The sequence below is a fragment of the Capra hircus genome, chromosome 13 (genome assembly GCF_001704415.2).
Source record: "Capra hircus breed San Clemente chromosome 13, ASM170441v1, whole genome shotgun sequence".
Taxonomy (NCBI): Eukaryota; Metazoa; Chordata; class Mammalia; order Artiodactyla; family Bovidae; genus Capra; species Capra hircus.
The window spans coordinates 21,542,586-21,563,165 of NC_030820.1; the positions used below are offsets into that span (position 1 = coordinate 21,542,586).

The window sequence follows — 20,580 nt, forward strand, 5'->3', positions numbered from 1 at the left end:
AAATGGTTTTAGACGAATGAACGTCAACACAAAATGCTGATTCTATAGAAATTTCAGACACATTGTTGAGGTCCACAGAGCATATTTTGAGAACATACCACCAAACAAACAAAAATAGCATCATTGTCATGTTACAATCTCAATGTGTGATTTTCAAGTTCTGCTCACATAGCTGGAAATGAAATGTGCCAAGTAGCACATGATCCACCCTCAAAAAAGATGGTATGAAAATATTAACCATAAAGTAAAATTAACATGAAACTTGTATTATGGGATAAAGTAAAAAAGTGTATCTGTGTCTGTGTCTGTGTGTTCTATTAAAATTTTTCTCCAAGTTTTCTTTGACATACTTGAAGTTAATGAGCAAAGCAGAAACTGTAAATTTTTCCAGTAAGCATGATGATTGCGAACGGTTTCCATTCCAAACTGTTAAAGTGGTCACAGAAAGCTTTGAAAAAGTCCATGTATTAGTCAGTTTGTTATTATGATTTGTCAAGTTCCAAAATAGGAGCCTCAAGGTCTACATCACTCACTCTCAATACTCACCTCACTCGCTATCTCGGAAGCTCTTTTGGCATGCTGAATTCCAAGGGTGTCAGTGCCAACTTGCATTCCCTTCCCTTTAATTTCTGATTCCAGGTCTTTCTTGTATTCTTTCTATAAAAAAGCAATATTTTCCAATACTCAGACACTGAGGGGACAAAGACATATCTGAATTCAATGATACCCAAAATGGCTGAACATGTTTTCTTTTTTTTTTAAAGAAGAAAACAGAGCTTACTTTGTACTATGAATGATCACGTAGACCTAAATTTTCTGAGCTGCTTAGAACTATATTCACTATCCTCACTGAAGAAGAATTTATACACTCTCAAGATTTTTGCTATATAAGGCAATTGCCAGGTGACAATCTTCACTGACAACTGTCTTAGGGCCAGAAGGATCAGAAGACAAGTTTAATTGAGTTGATGTTTTAGAAAGAAGACCGACTTTGAGGTTAGGGCCCTCGAGACCACTTGTGTGATACTGGGACTGTTCCTTCACATTTCTGGTTTACTCATCTGCAAAATGAGGATTATAGTTCCTCTGTGCAGGATCACTGTGAGAATCACTGAGACTGCATGTAGCCTACTGCCCAGAACAGAGTGGGTTTTCAGTAATTGATAGCTTTTTTTCTAGTTTTTCACTCCTATATCCACATCCTAAGGCCTGGTTTATTGGTGTTCCTGCCACTGTTTGCCGTCAACTTTCTTTGGATGAACTCTGCCACTGAGAGTTTAAAACACATTTCCCAAGTATTATTAATAACTAATTTAAAAAATTGAACTCTGAATGTCACTAGATATATCACCCATAACAGAAAAAAAAATTTATAGAAAAGTACTGCTATAGATAAGTGTGGTGACAATGTCAGTCAAAGACATCACGGTGGATAGTGTGGTTTCTGCCTCTTCTGGCAAAAGGTTCCACAATTTTCCCTTAAGGAGTTACCTCTAATCTCTCTCAATCCATCAACTCTGGGTGGGTTGTTTTGGGGTGAGTGTCAATTTTCTTACATATATTTTTAATTCCACTAAAATGAGAGAAGCGAAAAGCAAGGAAAAAGGAAAGATATAAGCATCTGAATGCAGAGTTGAAAGAATAGCAAGAAGAGATAAGAAAGCCTTCCTCAGCGATCAATGCAAAGAAATAGAGGAAAACAACAGAATGGGAAAGACTAGAGATCTCTTCAAGAAAATTAGAAATACCAAAAGAACATTTCATGCAAAGATGAAGGACGGAAATGGTCTGGACCTAACAGAAGCAGAAGATATTAAGAAGAGGTAGCAGGAATACACAGAAGAACTGTACAAAAAGGATCTTCACGACCCAGATAATCACAATGGTGTGATCACACATGTAGAACTAGACATCTTGGAATGTGAAGTCAAGTGGGCCTTAGAAAGTATCACTACGAACAAAGCTAGTGGAGGTGATGGAATTCCAGTTGAGCTATTTCAAATCCTAAAAGATGATGCTATGAAAGTGCTGCACTCAATATGCCAGCAAATTTGGAAAACTCAGCAGTGGCCACAGAACCGGAAAAGGTCAGTTTTCATTCCAATCCCAAAGAAAGGCAATGCCAAAGAATGCTCAAACTACCGCACAATTGCACTCATCTCACACGCTAGTAAAGCAATGCTCCAAATTCTCCAAGGCAGGCTTCAGCAATACGTGAACCGTGAACTTCCTGATGTTCAAGCTGGTTTTAGAAAAGGCAGAGGAACCAGAGATCAAATTGCCAACATCCGCTGGATCATCGAAAAAGCAAGAGAGTTCCAGAAAAACATCTATTCTGCTTTACTGACTATGCCAAAGCCTTTGACTGTGTGGATCACAATCAACTGTGGAAAATTCTGAAAGAGATGGGAATACCAGACCACCTGACCTGCCTCCTGAGAAACCTATATGCAAGTCAGGAAGCAACAGTTAGAACTGGACATGGAACAACAGACTGGTTCCAAATCGGGAAAGGAGTACATCAAGGGTGTATATTGTCATCCTGTTTATTTAACTTCTATGCAGAGTACATCATGAGAAATGCTGGGCTGAAAGAGGCACAAGCTGGAATCAAGATTGCTGGGAGAAATATCAATAACCTCAGATATGCAGATGACACCATCCTTATGGCAGAAAGTGAAGAGGAGCTAAAAAGCCTCTTGATGAAAGTGAAAGAGGAGAGTGAAAAAGTTGGCTTAAAGCTCAACATTCAGAAAACGAAGATCATGACATCTGGTCCCATCACTTTATGGGAAATAGATGGGGAAACAGTGGAAACAGTGTCAGACTTTATTTTGGGGGGCTCCAAAATCACTGCAGATGGTGACTGCAGCCATGAAATTAAAAGACGCTTACTCCTTGCAAGGAAAGTTATGACCAACCTAGATAGTATATTCAAAAGCAGAGACATTACTTTGCCAACAAAGGTCTGTCTAGTCAAGGCTATGGTTTTTCCAGTGGTCATGTATGGATGTGAGAGTTGGACTGTGAAGAAAGCTGAGTGCCGAAGAGTCGATGCTTTTGAACTGTGGTGCTGGAGATGATTCTTGAGAGTCCCTTGGACTCCATGGAGATCCAACCAGTCCATTCAAAGGAGATCAGTCCTGAGTGTTCTTTGGAAGGAATGATGCTAAAGCTTAAACTCCAGTACTTTGGCCACCTCATGCGAAGAGTTGACTCGTTGGAAAAGACTCTGATGCTGGGAGGGATTGGGGGCAGGAGGAGAAGGGGACGACCGAGGATGAGATGGCTGGATGGCATCACCGACTCGATGGATGTGAGTTTGAGTGAACTCCAGGAGTTGGTAATGGACAGGGAGGCCTGGCGTGCTGCAATTCATGGAGTCGCAAAGAGTCGGACACAATTGAGCGACTGAAATGAACTGAACCCACTCCAGTATTCTGGCCTGAAGAATTCCGCAGACTATATAGTCCATGGGGTCACAAAGAGTTGGACATGACTGTTGTGAAGAGGTGCCATCACATAGAAACAGCCTCTCAAGAGCAAAGCAAGAGTGAAGATAACAGAAGAGAGAGATGAAGGAAAAGGGACAGCATTCAAATTCAGGATCAAATCTGAATGTGATCCTCAGATTTCTCTGTTCTTAAAGCAAAACAGTTTCTTAATCAGGTTTGGCTTGGGTTTCTATTATTTGCACCCTGACTAATACAATCACATCAACATCACCATTGTGATCATCATTATTGTTACCGTGGTTTATTGACATATGTGGATAAAGTCTTAAATTTCTTCACTGTTAAAGTCAGTGAGACTATCCCCAAAGACAGTGTCATTATTTGCTATCAAAGTAATGAGATAACACAAGGATTAAAGGACTTATAGCACTTCAGAGGCACTTCATTCTTAAAAATTTCATGTAAAGTGAGTAACAGCCACTTTCATTTTATAAAGAGGTTCAAGTGGACTCAGTAGCTAGCCAAGGACTGGGACAGCCAGTGAGCATGTGAACTTTTAAACTGTAGTTACTAACAGACCACCTTCCTAATCTGCCTTTCACTAGTCTAAAAGATGGCGTTAAATTTTATTCAATTATTTTGGCTAAGTATATAGAATTTTTTCTGAAATAAGGAAATGTTCATTTTTCTCATACCACACAGACAGGAGATGGTGAGCATCGTTTTTTTTTTAAAAAAATGCATTGACTGCAAAAAGATTACTAGGACATAACTGCTTATTACCATCTTACACATAAAAGCTGTGGAACATTTATATACAGTTAACTTTGGCCACCTCATGCTAAGAGTTGACTCATTTGTAAAGACTCTGATGCTGGGAGGGATTGGGGGCAGGAGAAGAAGGGGATGACAGAGGATGAGATGGCTGGATGGCATCACTGACTCGATGGACATGAGTTTAAGTGACCTCTAAGAGTTGGTGACGGACAGGCAGGCCTCGAGTGATGCAATTCATGGAGTCGCAAAGAGTCTGAGTGACTGAGCGACTGAGCGACTGAACTGATCTCAAAAAACAAGAAGGTTAATTCCCCTATTACTATCGTCAGCCCTCCACATGAGAGGTTCCTCCACATCCGAGGTTCCTTAGCATTCACAGATTCAACCAATCATGGACCGTGGAGGACTGCAGAATTTACAATTGAAAAGTATGTATAAGCGGACCTGCACAGTTTACGTCCATTTTGTCCAAAGGCCAACTGTATAATCTCTGAGAAAGACTTACAGACAAGGAAATCAGCTGAAAATTCATAGATTCTCAATCATTAAATAAATGAACTCACCTCACTAGTCATTTCAGATGCTCGTTTTGCTCTTTGAATATCAAGTACTTCGGAATTAAGCTCCATTCCTTTCCCTTTTATTTCATTTTCCAAATCCTTTTTATATTCTTTCTATGAAACAAGAATATTACTGCTTGAAATTTACTGGGAAACTCTTTAATTTATACACTGTTTTACATGTGTTTCCACAGACCACAGAAAGAAAATATTTCTAGAAAGGAATGAACCAGATTTCTGAGCATTCCTGCTCTTTATTTCCTACAGATACTTCATTTTCTTTTTTAGTCATGGTTGTGTGGTTGCCAATACTATCAATCTTTTTTCTTTTATCCTGTCTTCCCACATGTTTTGGTACCATATTGGAGCCATATTTTTAAAAGATATCTTCCTTTTTCAAAATTTATTGATTTTTTTTATTGAAGGATAATTGCTTTATAGAATTTTGCTGTTTTCTGTCAAACCTTAACATGAATCAGCCATAGGTATACATATATCCCCTCTCTTTTGAACCTTTCCCCGCCCCATCCATCTCCCTAACCATCCCACCCCTCTTCCCTTTAAATGGTAAGGAAGGTCTTAAGAATGCATGCTTCTTACTAATTACTTGAAGTATTTCTTTGAAAGCTGTCTATAAAATATGAATCATTAAAAGAACATAATTGGAAAGGAATGAAAAATTACAAAATCAAAAGGACTGATGTAGCCAAATTTTTGTTTCCATTTTATTCAAAGATTTGTAAACCCAAATAATTTCCTACAGATTGATAATATATAGTCTGAATTTCAGCCTTTTTAACATAATATTTTAAGTAGATCCAAATGTCTGTAATCTGTACATATAATATGGTTTTTTTGGTTTGTGCTAATGAATTTCTGTCTTCTTACTAATTGAATTATGAAAACAATGTCTATCTTAATCTAATTCAGCTAAGTTGCCTTTATGATTAACTTGTCAGATGAAAGATGAAACTTCCTTTAAGGATAAGAAATCACGTTCTAGTTAATTCTAGGGTTCATTTGATGTTATTTTCTCTTTGCCCAGTTTAATTAAATTAGCTGGTCCTCTGCTTAACTAATAGCCTACAAGACATTGTAATGACCTGCATGTAATTTTGGAAAGAGCTCTGGAGTTAAATGACCTGGATTCTTTCACTTGTTGGTCTTGTGACCTTCAAGAGGACTTTAAGTAACTGAGCCTTGATTTTCACATGGACAAAATGAAAATAAAAATACTTGCTATACCAGTATTGAGGACAGTTGAGGGAATCAAGTTAAGTATAAAAAGATACATTATATCACAACAGAAATGCAAAAACCATAAAGAATGCAAAGACAATTTGAAGCTAAATGTTTACACATTTAAAGCGAAGTCATAATTTCATTAAGTCATGAGTCTCTTTTTAAAATTAGATATCAGTAACGGTAACTTAATTAAAAGATTTTTAACCATAGTCTCTGGGCTTTTTTCTTATACTGGTGCAACATTCTAAATCAATAAGCCTAAAATAAGATTCATTCACAGAGAAAAATAAAAGAAAATGGAAATAGCATGTATATTAAAGTCATTTACAATTCTCAAAATAGATCTCACATTTTCATTTGTATATAAATAATAAAAAGACTCTCTTTTTAAAAATTCATGTAAATAGTGCATATTATTTAAATAGAAGACAATAACAGCAGGAAGTTGTCACATGGTCAGCCTTTAACTTCAAAAAATTTTATAGGAACTAGAAGTGAGAAGAGATAGGGTAGCAAGAATTCTCTTCCATGATATGCCTACTTCAGCCCAGCATACATTACAACAGTGAATCATATTAAATTTCTACGAGTAGTTAAATGCTAAAGCCAGTTGGTATTTCGTTATTAAAGAAGTTCACAATGATTAATATCTATGCAGGTAATTATACTCTGTTCCACTGGTTTAAGATACTTCTTTCAGGGATAGTTTCTTCAGTTCAAAATTTAGGATGAAATGGGTTCTCTGATGCTTTCTCTTAACTTAAAGAGAAACTATTTAAACAAAGAACTGAAAGAGTTTCAAGTTACTTAGAAACTATTTTTTTTTTAAAAAAGCAGAAACAAAACCAAAACTTTTAAACTGTGAACATGATATTTTTAATTGTTAGATTTGAGGGCCTTAATGTTCAACAAATTTAATAACATTGTGAGCCAAAATGTACCACTAAGTTTAGGGATTGGGGGGAAATGCTGCTAAGTATAAAATGAAAAATGGAAATGAATTCTTATGCTGTATATGCTAAATATATTATTTTTTCCCTACTTAGAACACAAGCCACTTATAAATGTACCATTTATCCAGACCTTCACACGTCACCTCATTTCTGATATCAAATGTCATGAGAACGCTTCCGAGAAGTTACAGAAAAACCTGGTTCTAATATGTGGTTTATAATAACTAAATTTGAGAGAATCAAGCTAACCTCATCCACACTGAAAATATTTTTTTAAAAAAACTAACTGCTATAAAGCTACTTATAGAGCTTCTAAGCTACAAGCCAAACATAAAATCGTATTTTTCAAGTTTTTCAAGGAAATCTGGGTAATTTCTTCCTTCAACATTAAATGGAAATATTAACACTTTCCTGTTTTTAATGAAAACATAAAACTCTATTAGTAAAGGTCAAAGTGAAGGAAAAAGTAATGGATGAATAACTCAAACACTGAATAAGAGAATTAGTAGAGAACTGATAAGTGCATATTTTCTGGGCTATTTCTCTTGCAGAACTATAGAGTAAATAGTAGGATCATACCTCCTTCAGAAGGTTGGTGATGTACTTTACATGTAAAAACTCTGGAGTCTTGTCTAAATCCATTGATGACCTTCCTTTAATATCCTTCTCAAAATCCTCTCTGTAAACTTTCTGTAAAATAAGACCACATAATTTTAAATTTAGAAAATACCAGTGACAGTTGAAAAGATAACAGAACAAGAGTTCCTGGAACAAAATTGATGTTTTTCTTATATAACTGTATTACCTCTGAGTCTTCTTACTAACAGGAAAAAAACTCCAACCTTAACATAATCTCTCAGATCACAAGCTACCATCATTCCTAATACAGAAAATCAACAGGAGGATATATTAAGCATGCATTTACATTCCAGGATTTCTTGGTGAGAGGAAAGTAAGTGAACCAGTACAGGAGAAAAATCAAGGAACCATGAGACCAGCATGGTGCAAGGGTCCCCAGCGGGGGTGTTCCTGTGACTGAGGAAGAGGTACAGGGAAGTGGACTGCACCAGGGCCGGGAGAGAATGAGGGTAAGCCTGAGACACCAGTACCTCCTTCTTCATGTTGTTGTCAGAAAAGCAACATGATTTTCGAGACCTGTGTCTCTCAGGTACATTTACCTGACAATTTCATATAGTCTTAAATTTCCAGAGAAGGCAAATGGCTCATGAAAGTAGAAACCTTTATCTGGGCTGTGGATCGCTGACAACAAGGCAGAGGGAAATTAATCTGAAATCTGGCCCTAGCAATGACGGACACGAATGAGCACTAACAGCAACTAGCAGTGAAAGAGAAGAAGGTGAGGTGAAGGATACATACAACACTTTATATACTGTTCTCGAAATGCAGACAAGGTGCTATGGACTGAATATGTGCCTCCAAAGCCCATATGTTGAACCCCTACCCCACCCACAACATGATGACATTAGGAGGTGGGGCCTTCAGGACGTGATGAGGATTAGATGAGGCCATCATACATGAGAGACTATGAATGGGATTCATGTCCTTCAAAGAGTCACTAATAAGCCTGTTTCCTTCCTCTCCCTGCTCTCCATCATGTGAGGATACAAGAAGGTGGCAGTCTGCACCCCAGAATTCAGCATGCTGGCACCCTGACCTCAGACCTCCAGCCTCCACAACTATGAGAAACAAGTTTCTATTGCTTAAGCTACCCACTCTGTGGTACTTTGTTAGAGCAGCCCAAACAGACTGGAACAAAAGATATTCCAGTGAGCCATCCCATTAAATGTGACTTTTTGTAGGGCTTTTGAATTTTGATCAAGTTTACCTGCTCTGTCAATTCACTTAAAAAGAAATGACTGACTCGGGTAAAACAGTCACTGAACCATTCTTGCTCAAATTCCCCTTTATTGGCTCAAGAAAACACAAGCTATGAAAAATACAAGTAATTATTTTCTCCTCTCTCCCCTGAAGAAGAAATTAAACAACTCTGAAATTCAACAAGCCACAGTATTCTACATGCCCTTTGTCTGAGAAGATGAATCAAAACATTTCAACAAAGCACATGTAACGTTTACTAAATTCCTAGGAGGGTTTTGCTGTCTAGAAATGATCATTTCTTGGGAATTTCCTGGAGGTCCAGTGGTTAGGGCTCGGTGCTTTCACTGCCAAGGCCGGAGTTCAATTCCTGGTCAGAGAACAAAGATCCCACAAGCCACTCAGTGCAGCCAAATAAAAAGAAAAATAAATTATTATTTTGCCCTGTTTTGATGTTGTTTTTAAAAACTAGAAAAGATTTGCCCGTTGAGCATGTCTGGAGTCTAGCACTGTGGTTGTAACCAGCTGATAGTAACTGCCCACTACTTCTGTCCCTTTGAAGTAAAAACTAGGTTGTACCCACAACAATTGGATGTGTCTGTAGACAAAACCATCTGTATCTGGTGTCTTATTCCCCTCTGCCCACACTCACCCCCAGTGCCCCCCTCAAAAAAAAAAACAGCAGAAGAAATCTCATTGGGGTAGACAGGAACCAGTGTCAGGAGACTACGTGGATGTGACCTAGCATTATCTTAAGTAGAGAATTAAATGGATAAGTAGAAAAAACTAAGCAACTTATCATTGATCTCTTGATGTCTTGAAACTTCCTTGAAACTTTCTGATACCACTGATTATTAGCCAGGGGTAGGGGGAGAATCAGTTAAATAAATTAACAGGAAAAAGGGAATCATTTATGACTTTTACCCATTACCACTTATTAAACATGTAATTTTAGGTAAGACAATTTTAGTGGATACATTATCAGTCTAGGAATATACTTACCTAGCATCATTACCTTGAGAGGATTAAATGAGCCAACATATATAAAACATTCAGCCTGTCACCTAGCACAGAGTAAGTACTTAACAAATGTTAGCTCTATTCTCATTACAAAAAAAAAGGTAAGTAAAGGAACCAGCCCTTTTAGTTTTTACCTGCTCATCGTAATTTCACATGGACACAGCCTGAAAGTGTCAATTTTATCATCACGGAATGCAAGAGCTCACCTGGCCTGGTATTCATATTTGCCAGATGGGAAAAACTGGGAAACAGAGGGCCAGGAAAAAAAAAATCAATGACCTGGACTAGATGCCTGGGTCTACAGTGCAGATTCCTTGGTCTGGCCAGTGCGGTATACTTCCTTCCGGACGCACTAAGCCTTCTGAGCCACTGTAATGGCTCCTTTCAATGACAAAACATCAAATCCGCACTAAACAGTTGACAGCAAAAAAGACTCACCTCACTCTGCATCTTCTGAGCCTCCTTTGAAACTTGATACGACGGTGTCTCAACAAATTCAAGCATCGATTTCCCCTTATTTTTCTCATACTCTTCTTTGTATTTCACCTTCATTGAAAAAAAGTATAAATGGCACATAAAGCTCACAAGCCCTTATATAAACAGAGCAAAGTAAAATATATGTGCAAAATCGACCACCCTGTTTTCTAAAAATCACAATATTCTGGCCATTTAGGTTGATCACTAGGTTGATCCCTGTGGTTAATGATATACAAAGAAAGGAAACAGGTAACATATTAAAGTTCTTAAGGGATATGAATGGTTTAGAATTAAATAATGTAGTTCTAGGACATGTATATGTAAACAGCTGGGACAGATAGATATATATCACACGTGGAGTTATATGTGTATACACACATGCCATTAATATACACACATGCATAGGTACATATATACATATGTACATAGGTACATATATAGAGAGAGAGAGATAAGACACAGAGAGGCTGAGACAGAGGATATAAGAGACAAAGAGAGATCACTGTGAAAACTTCGATGCCTATCAGTAAGTCATGATCAAAAAGAAAACCCGAACTGCGACTGTCTGTCTTTCTGACAAAGGAAGGACAGTGTTCTTTGGGGCTGCTGAATTTTCCCACAGACACTGAGTGAAACACACACACAGAGCTTTTAGGTGACTTCCTTCAGTTTTGCTAAGCATTATTTAATCATATCATATCATGAATTATTTATTCATCATAACCAACCCTTATCTATTTCGGTTTATCAAATGATCAATATTCTCTATCTCCTAAAAACAAAAACTAGAATTATATTCTGCAAGCTGCAAGAGTGTTTGGCTTTTTTAACAATATACCTTTTTAAATTAAATTCATAGTTTTCATCATGATTCATTTTATTGAGATATGTATTTTCACTAAAATCCTTATATATAAAAATTACTTAATGAAATTGGTTCTTAAGTTGCATTATAATAAAAATAATTTTAGGGGCTTCCCTGGTGGCTCAGACGGTAAAGCATCTGCCTGCAATGCGGGAGACCCAGGGTCGATTCCCGGGTCGGGAAGATCCCCTGGAAAAGGGGATTATTTTTAAAATTAAAAATAATTTTAATGGTATTTAAATCCAAAAGAATCTTTTCAAAACAGAACTTTGTGGTAGCAGGACATATAACGAATTTTTTAATTCCTGTTTTTAGGAATATTTTTGTTTTAGAGAAGTATAATAGAATGATCAATGAAAGTGAACACTATGTCAGGGTAAAATTTTGTGGGGAAACAAAATAAAAATAAAAATGCAAAGAGAAAAAAATGTATACTTCCATACCTTAAAGCAGAGCTGGTTTGTATATTTTTTAAATAAATGAAGGCAGATATCAAATCATTATGGAATTTATGTTCCACTGGGGTATATTTGAAAGAGTGATTTAAATTTTACCTTAGTAGATGCTGGAAATAATATCTTTTTTCAATTACTGAAATTCAGAATTTTAAAAGTTATCAACTTAATGTATTCAAGGAAAAAGATATTTTTAAACGTTTCTTTCAGAGAATACATAGACTCTCATAGTTGAAAGAAACATTAAGGCAAAATACACTGGTAAGATAATTTCCCATTTTTAATATACTTACAACAGAGCTGAAAAATTATAATAAACTTTATGCCTGGAAAATTATACTTGTGCAGCTCAAAATGACCAGCACACTATAAAAGTTTTTATTATTATGAGATTTGACTATTAATTAATTAATTAACTCTTATCTTATAAGTTTTTAACTGTGTATAGTAACTATAATATTATGAAATGCCTGCCTGTCGAAACATGGTTCAAGCTTCCCTAACCTAAAACATATGAAGAGAACAGAGTTTGAGATTTTTCTCACAATGCACATCCTTTCCAGCGGCTACATGTTCTCGGTGGAGGTGCCAGCAGTGAGTGTTACTGAGTCCAGGCAGGGGAGGCCTCGTACCTGACTCTGGAGCATGGCATTGCCTTTATGGTGCAGGTGTTCCGCAGCATCCACATCAAAATGATACAGGCCTTTGTTTTCCTCAAAAACCTTTCTATATTCTCGCTAAAAATAAGAACACAAAAATAAAGTAAGAATAGCAGGGTCTGTTAAAAGCAATACGTAGGAGGGCACACTGAAAAATGCAAGCGAACAAGAGTTGCAAAGCCGCTCCTAAGTTCCCATCTGCTGTCAACTGGTCATGTAGATTGCTGACCCTGAGCTAAAGCGACAGTGGGAGATGGACCAGCTCTAGGCGGTCCATGTGAATAGCATCTAAAACACTCAAGAGAAGCAGAGGACTACTGGCTCTAAACACAACATAAATACTATTTGCAGCACTGGGAAGTGACGGTGGAAAAGCCCGTAACTTGTGTGAACAGGCAGAGTGGGCAAAATAAAGGCACTTGGCCTTGCCCTTATCCTAGAACAGAAATGCATTTATTAATAACTGCATCTACAAGAAGAGAAGGAAAGAGAGGAACAGATGAAAGGAAAGCTGGAGTCAGGAAAGGAAAAAAAAGTTGTATGTAATGGATCATAAGGAAAATGAGAGGGAGAGAAGTAACTTAACTAACTTGCCTAAAAGGAGAAGGTAGGAGGTGGTTGAAAGAGAAACCAAGGAATCTGGGTATGATTGGTCGAATTTTTAAGGTGAAGAAAATTTTTAAGGATTAAGACACTTTTTATATACAGACAAAAAGGTGAATTTGGAAGAGAACAGAATGGATAAGAATGCCAAATTTGGCAAGTGTAGGACTCTAAACATAGCAGGCAGCAAAAAGACAAACACTGCTTTATGATTTGTACCACTGGAGATTGGACACTTAGTAATTTTGCCTTATTTGGAAAACTTTTAGAGGTAAATGGTAACTCTCAAACACTCAGGTATACAGAGACTTAAGCTAGAGTTGGTCGCTTCTTAGACAATGAGGATTTCAATGAAAATGGCAATTTAGTGTAGAGTGGAGGGAGAGGCAAGCAGCCTTAGAAAGGGAGCAGGAACAAGCTAGGGCACTGAGGCCTAGGATATGCTCCAGAGACCCAGAGCGAAACAAGAGGAGGCCTCAGTGCCAAGGATGGGAAGGACGGAAGCTCCAAGTGGCCTACACATGAAAACTGCTTTCCCTAGGGACACAGCAAGGTCCTCAGAGGCATTTTCAGTCAGTTAGGGAACTAAGACATATATCACCCAAACTCTGACCAGAATACTTTAAGGGAGAATAGCACCCCCAGGAAGCTCATGGAAATGTTCACATAGTACATCTTGACCAAAGAGAACAAGTTCTGAATTTTAGCTTCTCTGCTAATTTTTTTAAAAGATAATTTCAAAAAATAACAATATACTTAGAGATGTCATGATTTAATTAGAAGTAATTTTATAAAATATATTTATAAAATAGATATGAAATGCATGTAACAAGCTAGGATACATTCCATTACTAAGTTAAAATCCAGAACTAATAGTCTAGAATTGTATCCGGAATAATGGTTATAGATTGAGAAAAGGTCAAAAAATACTGCCTGTCACTCAACGATCTGTTTTAGTTACAGAGAACTTCAGAAACTCCTGTTTTAAAACCAAAGAAAATCACCCTATTTGAACTAAGATCTGCAAAAGAATGATCAATACTTGCTTTTTCTTATATAAGAGTCTCTGTTGCCTCCTAGTGGGAGTTACACAGAGTAACACAATATACACTTTTTTAATTTATGCAAAGTTTAAAAAAAAAAAAACCTGAAAGCTAACAGTGTTCTATTTCTCAAAGAAAAATATCCCCTCCAATTTAATCAGTATGGTTGTACAAACTAATAAGGCACTAATTTTACTCTGCACAGCAAAATTTTTCAAATTACGATTTATATCAAAGACATTTAGAGGTCTTTAAAAACCAGCCATTTATAACAAACTGACAACTAATTCTGGTAGAATGCCTGTTTAAGCATTCTCTTACTCAATCTTTTACTAAAATTAAGTTGCCTTTATAAATCAACAAAATTCTAATTCTCTTTACATTAAAATTTAAAAGAAGGCAATTCTGACATATAATAAATTTGAACCAATGTAATATCGTGCAACTTTAATAAGTAGAGACTTCAGAGCAACACCTTTCTTGACTCAAATTTTCTCTTCATGAAGCAACCGGTCAGCTACAATTTTTCTATGGAGAATAAATATGATCTAGAAAAGATGAAGGTTTAAACTTTACAAGTGGTATATAAAACAAGTGTAAGACATGAAGTTGATGAGTTTTCTCTAGGAGAAAATAAAAACAATTACTATTATTGTCTTTCACCACTATTATAAAATAAAGGTCAATATTTTCAAAAAGAAATATTGCCTATGAGTGGCCTACATTTTTCATGGTAATCCAAATTTTTGAATTACGACCATGACATTTTTACTGACTTATTTATACATGAATCCTCACATTCGAAGGAAATTAACCCACACAGGGATGAGTAAGAGTCGAGGTCAAATGCAAATGCAATGATCAAGCTGGATGAGCAAAGACTACCTATGAAGAAAGCAGAGGCTCAGATCTCAGAAACATACTGATTTTTAGAAGCACATCTCTGAGTCGTGGTTAAAAATGTGCAACTGAAGCAGAGTCGCTCAAGAAACAGGAGCGTCTGTACAGAGGAGGATGAGCATTGAAATGGCAGGACAGCAGGAATTAAGTGTCCAGGGACCGAGTCTAATTCTGCACCTGACAGTCTCCCAACCTTCATCCCTGCTCAACAGATGGGAAAGAATAATGGGCTGCTTTTCCTCCAAAGGTCAGTGATAATTAATTAATTTCCTCCATAAATATGAATTCACACAGATAACATTTCAAGAAGAGGATTACAAAATAATGAACAGAAGCTTCAACATATCAAAGCCAAACGTAGACATTTTTAAACCTGAACTGAAGTTGTTATCTCATTATTTAATGGTTTGGGAAGCAGCTTATGACTATAGAGTTTTCTCATTCATGACTGTGGTCACATCTCCTGAAGAAGACTGTTTTCACTTTTTAACATTCTTTGACGATATACTTTGCCATCAAGTCTGTGCCTGATCCAAGATAGATATATAATAAATGCAGATAATTTTTGAGTGAGTCGTTATTACAATAGGCATAGAAATAACTTGAGGTCAAATTAGAGTTCATCGTCCTGACATGGGGCCTTCTGAGGTGTAGGAAACAGAGGCACAGGTGAGCCAGGGTTATCAGTAATGAGAGCCAGTGACATCAGGGTTCAGACGCTCTGTGTGTTGGAAAGAGCGTCTAAGAGCCAAGTTCTGATGCGATGGGCCACTGGGCAGCGGACACAGACATTTTAATTAGGACACCCTCCCCTCCTTGTTGTGTTGAAGAAAACACGGAAACCTTCACAAGACTCAAAGTACAGCAGCAGTGCAAACACTCTTGAGATTTATTTTTAGAGAAGACATAATTCAGACTAAGACAACTGTTATGCCATTGAGACCTTCTGAGTACCAGACACTCTGTTCTGGCCTGCATAAAAGATCGCTGACTTAAGAGCCTGACCTCCGAGTGACTTCAATCTACTACAAAGAAAGGGGAAGGAGAAAGACAGAAAGGATGCTCACATAAACACTTGGAAGAGTAGCTGTTCCACAAGAAAGTTTGTATTCAAGAGATATTAAAGAGCCAGCTTTGCAAAGCAACAGCCTGGGTGGGATTTAAGCAACAGACACCAGTTTCCATGAAGTTAGTTACTGAGGCGGCAGTGAAGGCCAGGCTCGCCTTAGGAAGCAGGTGCACTCATAAGCGCTTCAGACACGCGGGCGCCACGGAGTCACAGGTCTACACTAGCCAAGGCCACTTACTCCGCTTAGCATTTTGCTGACTTTCAAAGCGTGGTCTAAGAACAAGTCTGGGAGACCTGAAACTGGGTCATGCATATTCTCAAAGTCTTTCTTGTACTTCACCTACGAAAATAACACGGAACAAACACCATCTAGAAGAAAACACTATGCTTTTGCATTATGGCCATTATTATTTTAAACACAACCAAGTATTATTTAATGGTATTAAATTAAATGAATTCACAAGTAGCCACTAGATGGTGCTCATTTACTACTGAATGAAAAAAAGTTCTTCCCAGGGACTTGAAAGTATTTTGATAACTCCTTTTGTTTATGTGCTCAGAAAGGGCGATGTTAACAGAAACAAGTAACTTTAACTGAAACTCTGTTTTCAGAAAATAAAGAAAATAGAAGCTTTACTCTTTAGAAATTACCACTGTCTTCCAATTATATTTTGTGTCAATTTTAGAACCTTTGTTAGTTTTCATCCTATTACTATGTAGACCTTTTCTTTTCAATCAATTGCTTTGGAAATATAAAATGTTAATGACAGAAAACATCAAGCACTTACTGCGAGTCAAACACTTTTCTGTTTAAACATTTTATATGTATTAAGTACGCTCCACAATCTTAAAGTATGCCCATTTTACAGAGGAGGAAACTGAGACACAAAAAGACGAAAGTGTAATATTAGGTGGTGGAGCAAGATTCAAATCCAGACAACCGATTCTAAACCTTGAGCTTTCAATACCATGCTGGAGGTTCTTTTAAGCATATTCCTGCCCTATTTGCTTTATGCTTGTACACACACAAAAATAATCAAATAAGAAAAAATGAATTATTAGAATATTCCCAAAGGTCCTAAAAGACAGAAGGTGAAAGCGAAGTCGTTTCCGACTCTTTGTGACCCCGTGGACTGTAGCCCACCAGGCTCCTCTGTCCATGGGATTCTCCAGGCAAGAATACTGGAGTGGGTTGCCATTTCCTTCTTCAAAAGACAGAAACACCCATTTAAATTGCTGATAATATGTGGTTAATGAACACAAATTATAGTACCTTCTAAACAGGAACAAAAGTAAAATATACTAAGTTCCCCAGATGCAACAGGAGTTGAGAGGTTTAAATGCTCTAACAAAGGCACAGTTCAACAACAGTCAAACTCAATATTTAAAAAGGTACTCTATGCATCATTCAACTACAGTAAAGTAATTAATTTTTTCTATGTTTCTGTTTTTATACTCTTCCTAATTCTAATAAAAAACTAAGGTATCTTTTCTTCTAAATTGAAACTTCATTTTTAAAGATATGAAATGAAAACAAATCTCATGAAGAGGTATTTCACAGAATTTACATAAGAGATAAGAAAGAAATTGTAAGCCATCTCAAGTACAATTTCTGGAAATTTCCTTGTAATATACTACTATGTTTCAGGTATATTTTATAATATTCACAATTTCATGAGCATAATTACATTTGCTAACTACTGCCATAATCATTAATTTATGATACTACACACTATTTTTCTGAAAAACTCTATAATCTATTTTCTATTTCTACTCTTGATCAGCTATAATACTAATAGTTTTGCTAATAAAACTATTCCTACTTATTAATTAGTAATCAGTAACACTTATTTTTCCCCCTAGAAAAGCTTCAAGAAAATAGGCTTCAGTGTTTTCTAAAATTATTTGGAAATTACATGATCTTGATTAAGTATCATAATTCCCACACAGCCAAGTCTATCAACATAAGAATCAAAACATACTGAAAATAATATTCTGCAAATTACCAATCATGAGGCAGAAAGCAACTTACATCGCTCGCCAGGGCAGTGGCCAGCTGACTTTGCCTAAAAGAAGCACTTTCAAGAGGATTGTAAAGATGTTTCTTATCCTTCATTTCATTATCAAATTTTTCTTTGTATTTAATCTGCCATAAAAGAAAAAAAACAGGAAAAATTACATAGCACATTTACCTTCAACCTTTCAAAGCAACACATTTGATTTCTAATTAGATCAGATAAAAGCTACCTTAAAAATGTATGGCAGCAGAGTTTAAATACCTGGTATTTCCCCCCCCCCATATAAAGCTTAATTAGGCATAAAGGGTTTTTTTTTTAATTAAAGAAACACCTCTACTTGAACATGGATCATAAATGCAATTAGGCATGAACTCAAATCCTATTAACAAGAATTACATAGAATCTCAGGATTTTAAAATGTCAGTTTCCATTTCTGCATTCCTAACATCTATGATCAATTAGAAATCAAGACCACAAATGTCTTAACATCTATCACATTTAGAAAACAGGTCCCAAATATCAGAATTTGAATAAGAATTTTACTAAAAGAATGACTGAAATGCAAGACCGAGCTCCTACCATGGTTTCTCTCATCATTTCCCGCTTATTAAAAAACTCATTGTTAGGGATTACATATTCTGAAACATCCTGGGCCTATTTAATGTCATTTATTATTTCTCTGCTTTCACGCCACAGCTGTGTTCAGTGGCAGAACCATCTCCAACTTTCCCTGTGGATTTTATTTTTTTAACTAGTCTTAAGGCAACCAAACGTCTTCCCTTGTGGCTCAGATGGTAAAGAATTCTGCCTACAAAGCAGAAGACTGGGGTTCAATCCTTGGATCAGGAAGATCTCCTGGAGGAGAGAATGGCAACCCACTCCAGTGTTCTTGCCTAGAGAATTCCATGGACAGAGGAGCCTGTTGGGCTACAGTCCATGGGCTGCGAAGAGTAGAACACAACTAAACAATTCTTTACTAAAATAAAACAAAAATAGCTAGTCTCATTTATTTAATTGTTTAACTGCTTTAATTCCTGTAGCCAGGAAAGGATGCAGGCAGGCAAAAGCAAAAGTAAGCTGTTTTGTCCTTTCATATCTTATTATATTATGATTCTTACACTATCATTTCTTTCTTCAGAATGCACATTTATCCATACATCCTAAGACTCTGCCTTGCAGAAACCTTTAGAAAAAAGGTGGTTTGGGAACGGCTCATGTTCCTCTTTGAATCTAGTGTGCACTGGGTGATGGTCTCCATCAGGGATACACGCTGGTGCCTCCAGGAGGGAGCTGGTAAAAATCCTGGTGGGGATACATTTGGAAAACATTTCAAGATGGTTCACATGCAACAGTTTCTGTTGCAGTTTCATTTGCTAATAATACTTTTTGATCATCATATTATCTTATAATTTCAAGCAAAATCTCACTTATTATAATTAATAGGCGAGGCCTCCCTAAAACAAGAAAAGCTTCAAGTTTTAGATTATTTTATCTTGAAATGAGGGACACCACCACCAATGCAGTCAATTTAGATCTCCTTCACTACAGTCCACAGTAACTGGCACCAAAGCCAAGATCCTCCCTACCTGGTCCTCTGCTAAACACGCAATTCCACTCCTCAACACCCTGCTGCTGTGGCGCTTTTCACAACATTCTAATCTGTGTTTTTGTCTCTTCAAGGTTTTAGTGCCTGACAGGTATTCACTTGACTATGGTCATAGACTCTCTGAACTGACTTCCCCTAGAATGGCACTCCCGACTCAGCCAGATCCACCAACACTGTCCAGCGATCATGGAAAACATTCTGCCCAATGCTGCGGTGCCAGGAACACTCTCAGCTGGTAGTTCTTTCCATCTAATGAACTGATCCTGCTGTGTAACATGGGCTCACATCAAGTATCCTTTCAGTCACTCTTAAGTCCCCAACCTCAGGCACCACGAGTGTCTTAGTTATGTATTAGCTAAATGGCAAGAATAGGTTCCATGATCCTTGAGCACAGAGAGTGCATCATTTTGCCTTTGTACCCCCTGTAGTTCTCAGCACCGTTACACTAAACCCAGAGGCAACATGGAAGGAAGCATTACTTGGGAATGGCAGGCCCCACTGAACCCCGCTGCTATGTCAGGGATCCTGGTCTTTTACGCTAAGCCCAAGCAGAAGTGAGTTCAAGCATGTTATGTGACTCCATTAGATTTGCTTTTGGAAGAGATTACCAGCTCCAGGCCTAATGGGAGTGTGTCTGGGCTCACATCAGCGTTCCCAAACTCAGGCAGGAAACGCATCCTAACTCAAAATAGGTATCCAACGCAGGCTCAGTGTTTAATGAATACAGGAAGGAAAGAATCGTCATCAGTGAACTAGTTACAGTTTTTTCAGAAATATACATTTACTCGGAAGGAGCAAATGCCAGGTTTAATAACAGTTGAGAATGTGTCAGACGAATTCCCAAGTCAACACTCCCACTCTGTGTTGTATCTGCTCCTAGTGTTATGGTGCTGAGAACTACCAGGGGTAGTACAAAAGTAGAATGATGCACCCTCTGTGCTCAAGCACAATGTAACCTATTCTTGCCATTTAGCTAATTTATAACAAAGACACTCGTGGTATACCTGAGGTTTAAGAATATGAGTAACTGAAAGAAAAG

At 37.2% G+C, this 20,580-nt stretch overlaps 1 protein-coding gene across 2 annotated transcripts in view; it reads right to left on the reverse strand.

Annotated features, from left to right (window-relative positions):
- NEBL (nebulette) overlaps positions 1–20,580 on the reverse strand; it is a 383,839-nt gene that overhangs the window by 60,227 nt on the left and 303,032 nt on the right. The window contains exons 8-14 of one of the 2 annotated variants that reach the window (XM_005687916.3): positions 17,950–18,063; positions 16,156–16,257; positions 12,276–12,380; positions 10,285–10,392; positions 7,570–7,680; positions 4,796–4,906; positions 547–657 (exon numbers count right to left, since the gene is read on the reverse strand). The exons of the other annotated variant lie outside the window; for it this stretch is intronic. Coding sequence (XP_005687973.2) covers positions 547–657; positions 4,796–4,906; positions 7,570–7,680; positions 10,285–10,392; positions 12,276–12,380; positions 16,156–16,257; positions 17,950–18,063 — 762 coding nt within the window. The remainder of the gene's footprint in view (positions 1–546; positions 658–4,795; positions 4,907–7,569; positions 7,681–10,284; positions 10,393–12,275; positions 12,381–16,155; positions 16,258–17,949; positions 18,064–20,580) is intronic. 2 annotated transcript variants of the gene reach the window in all.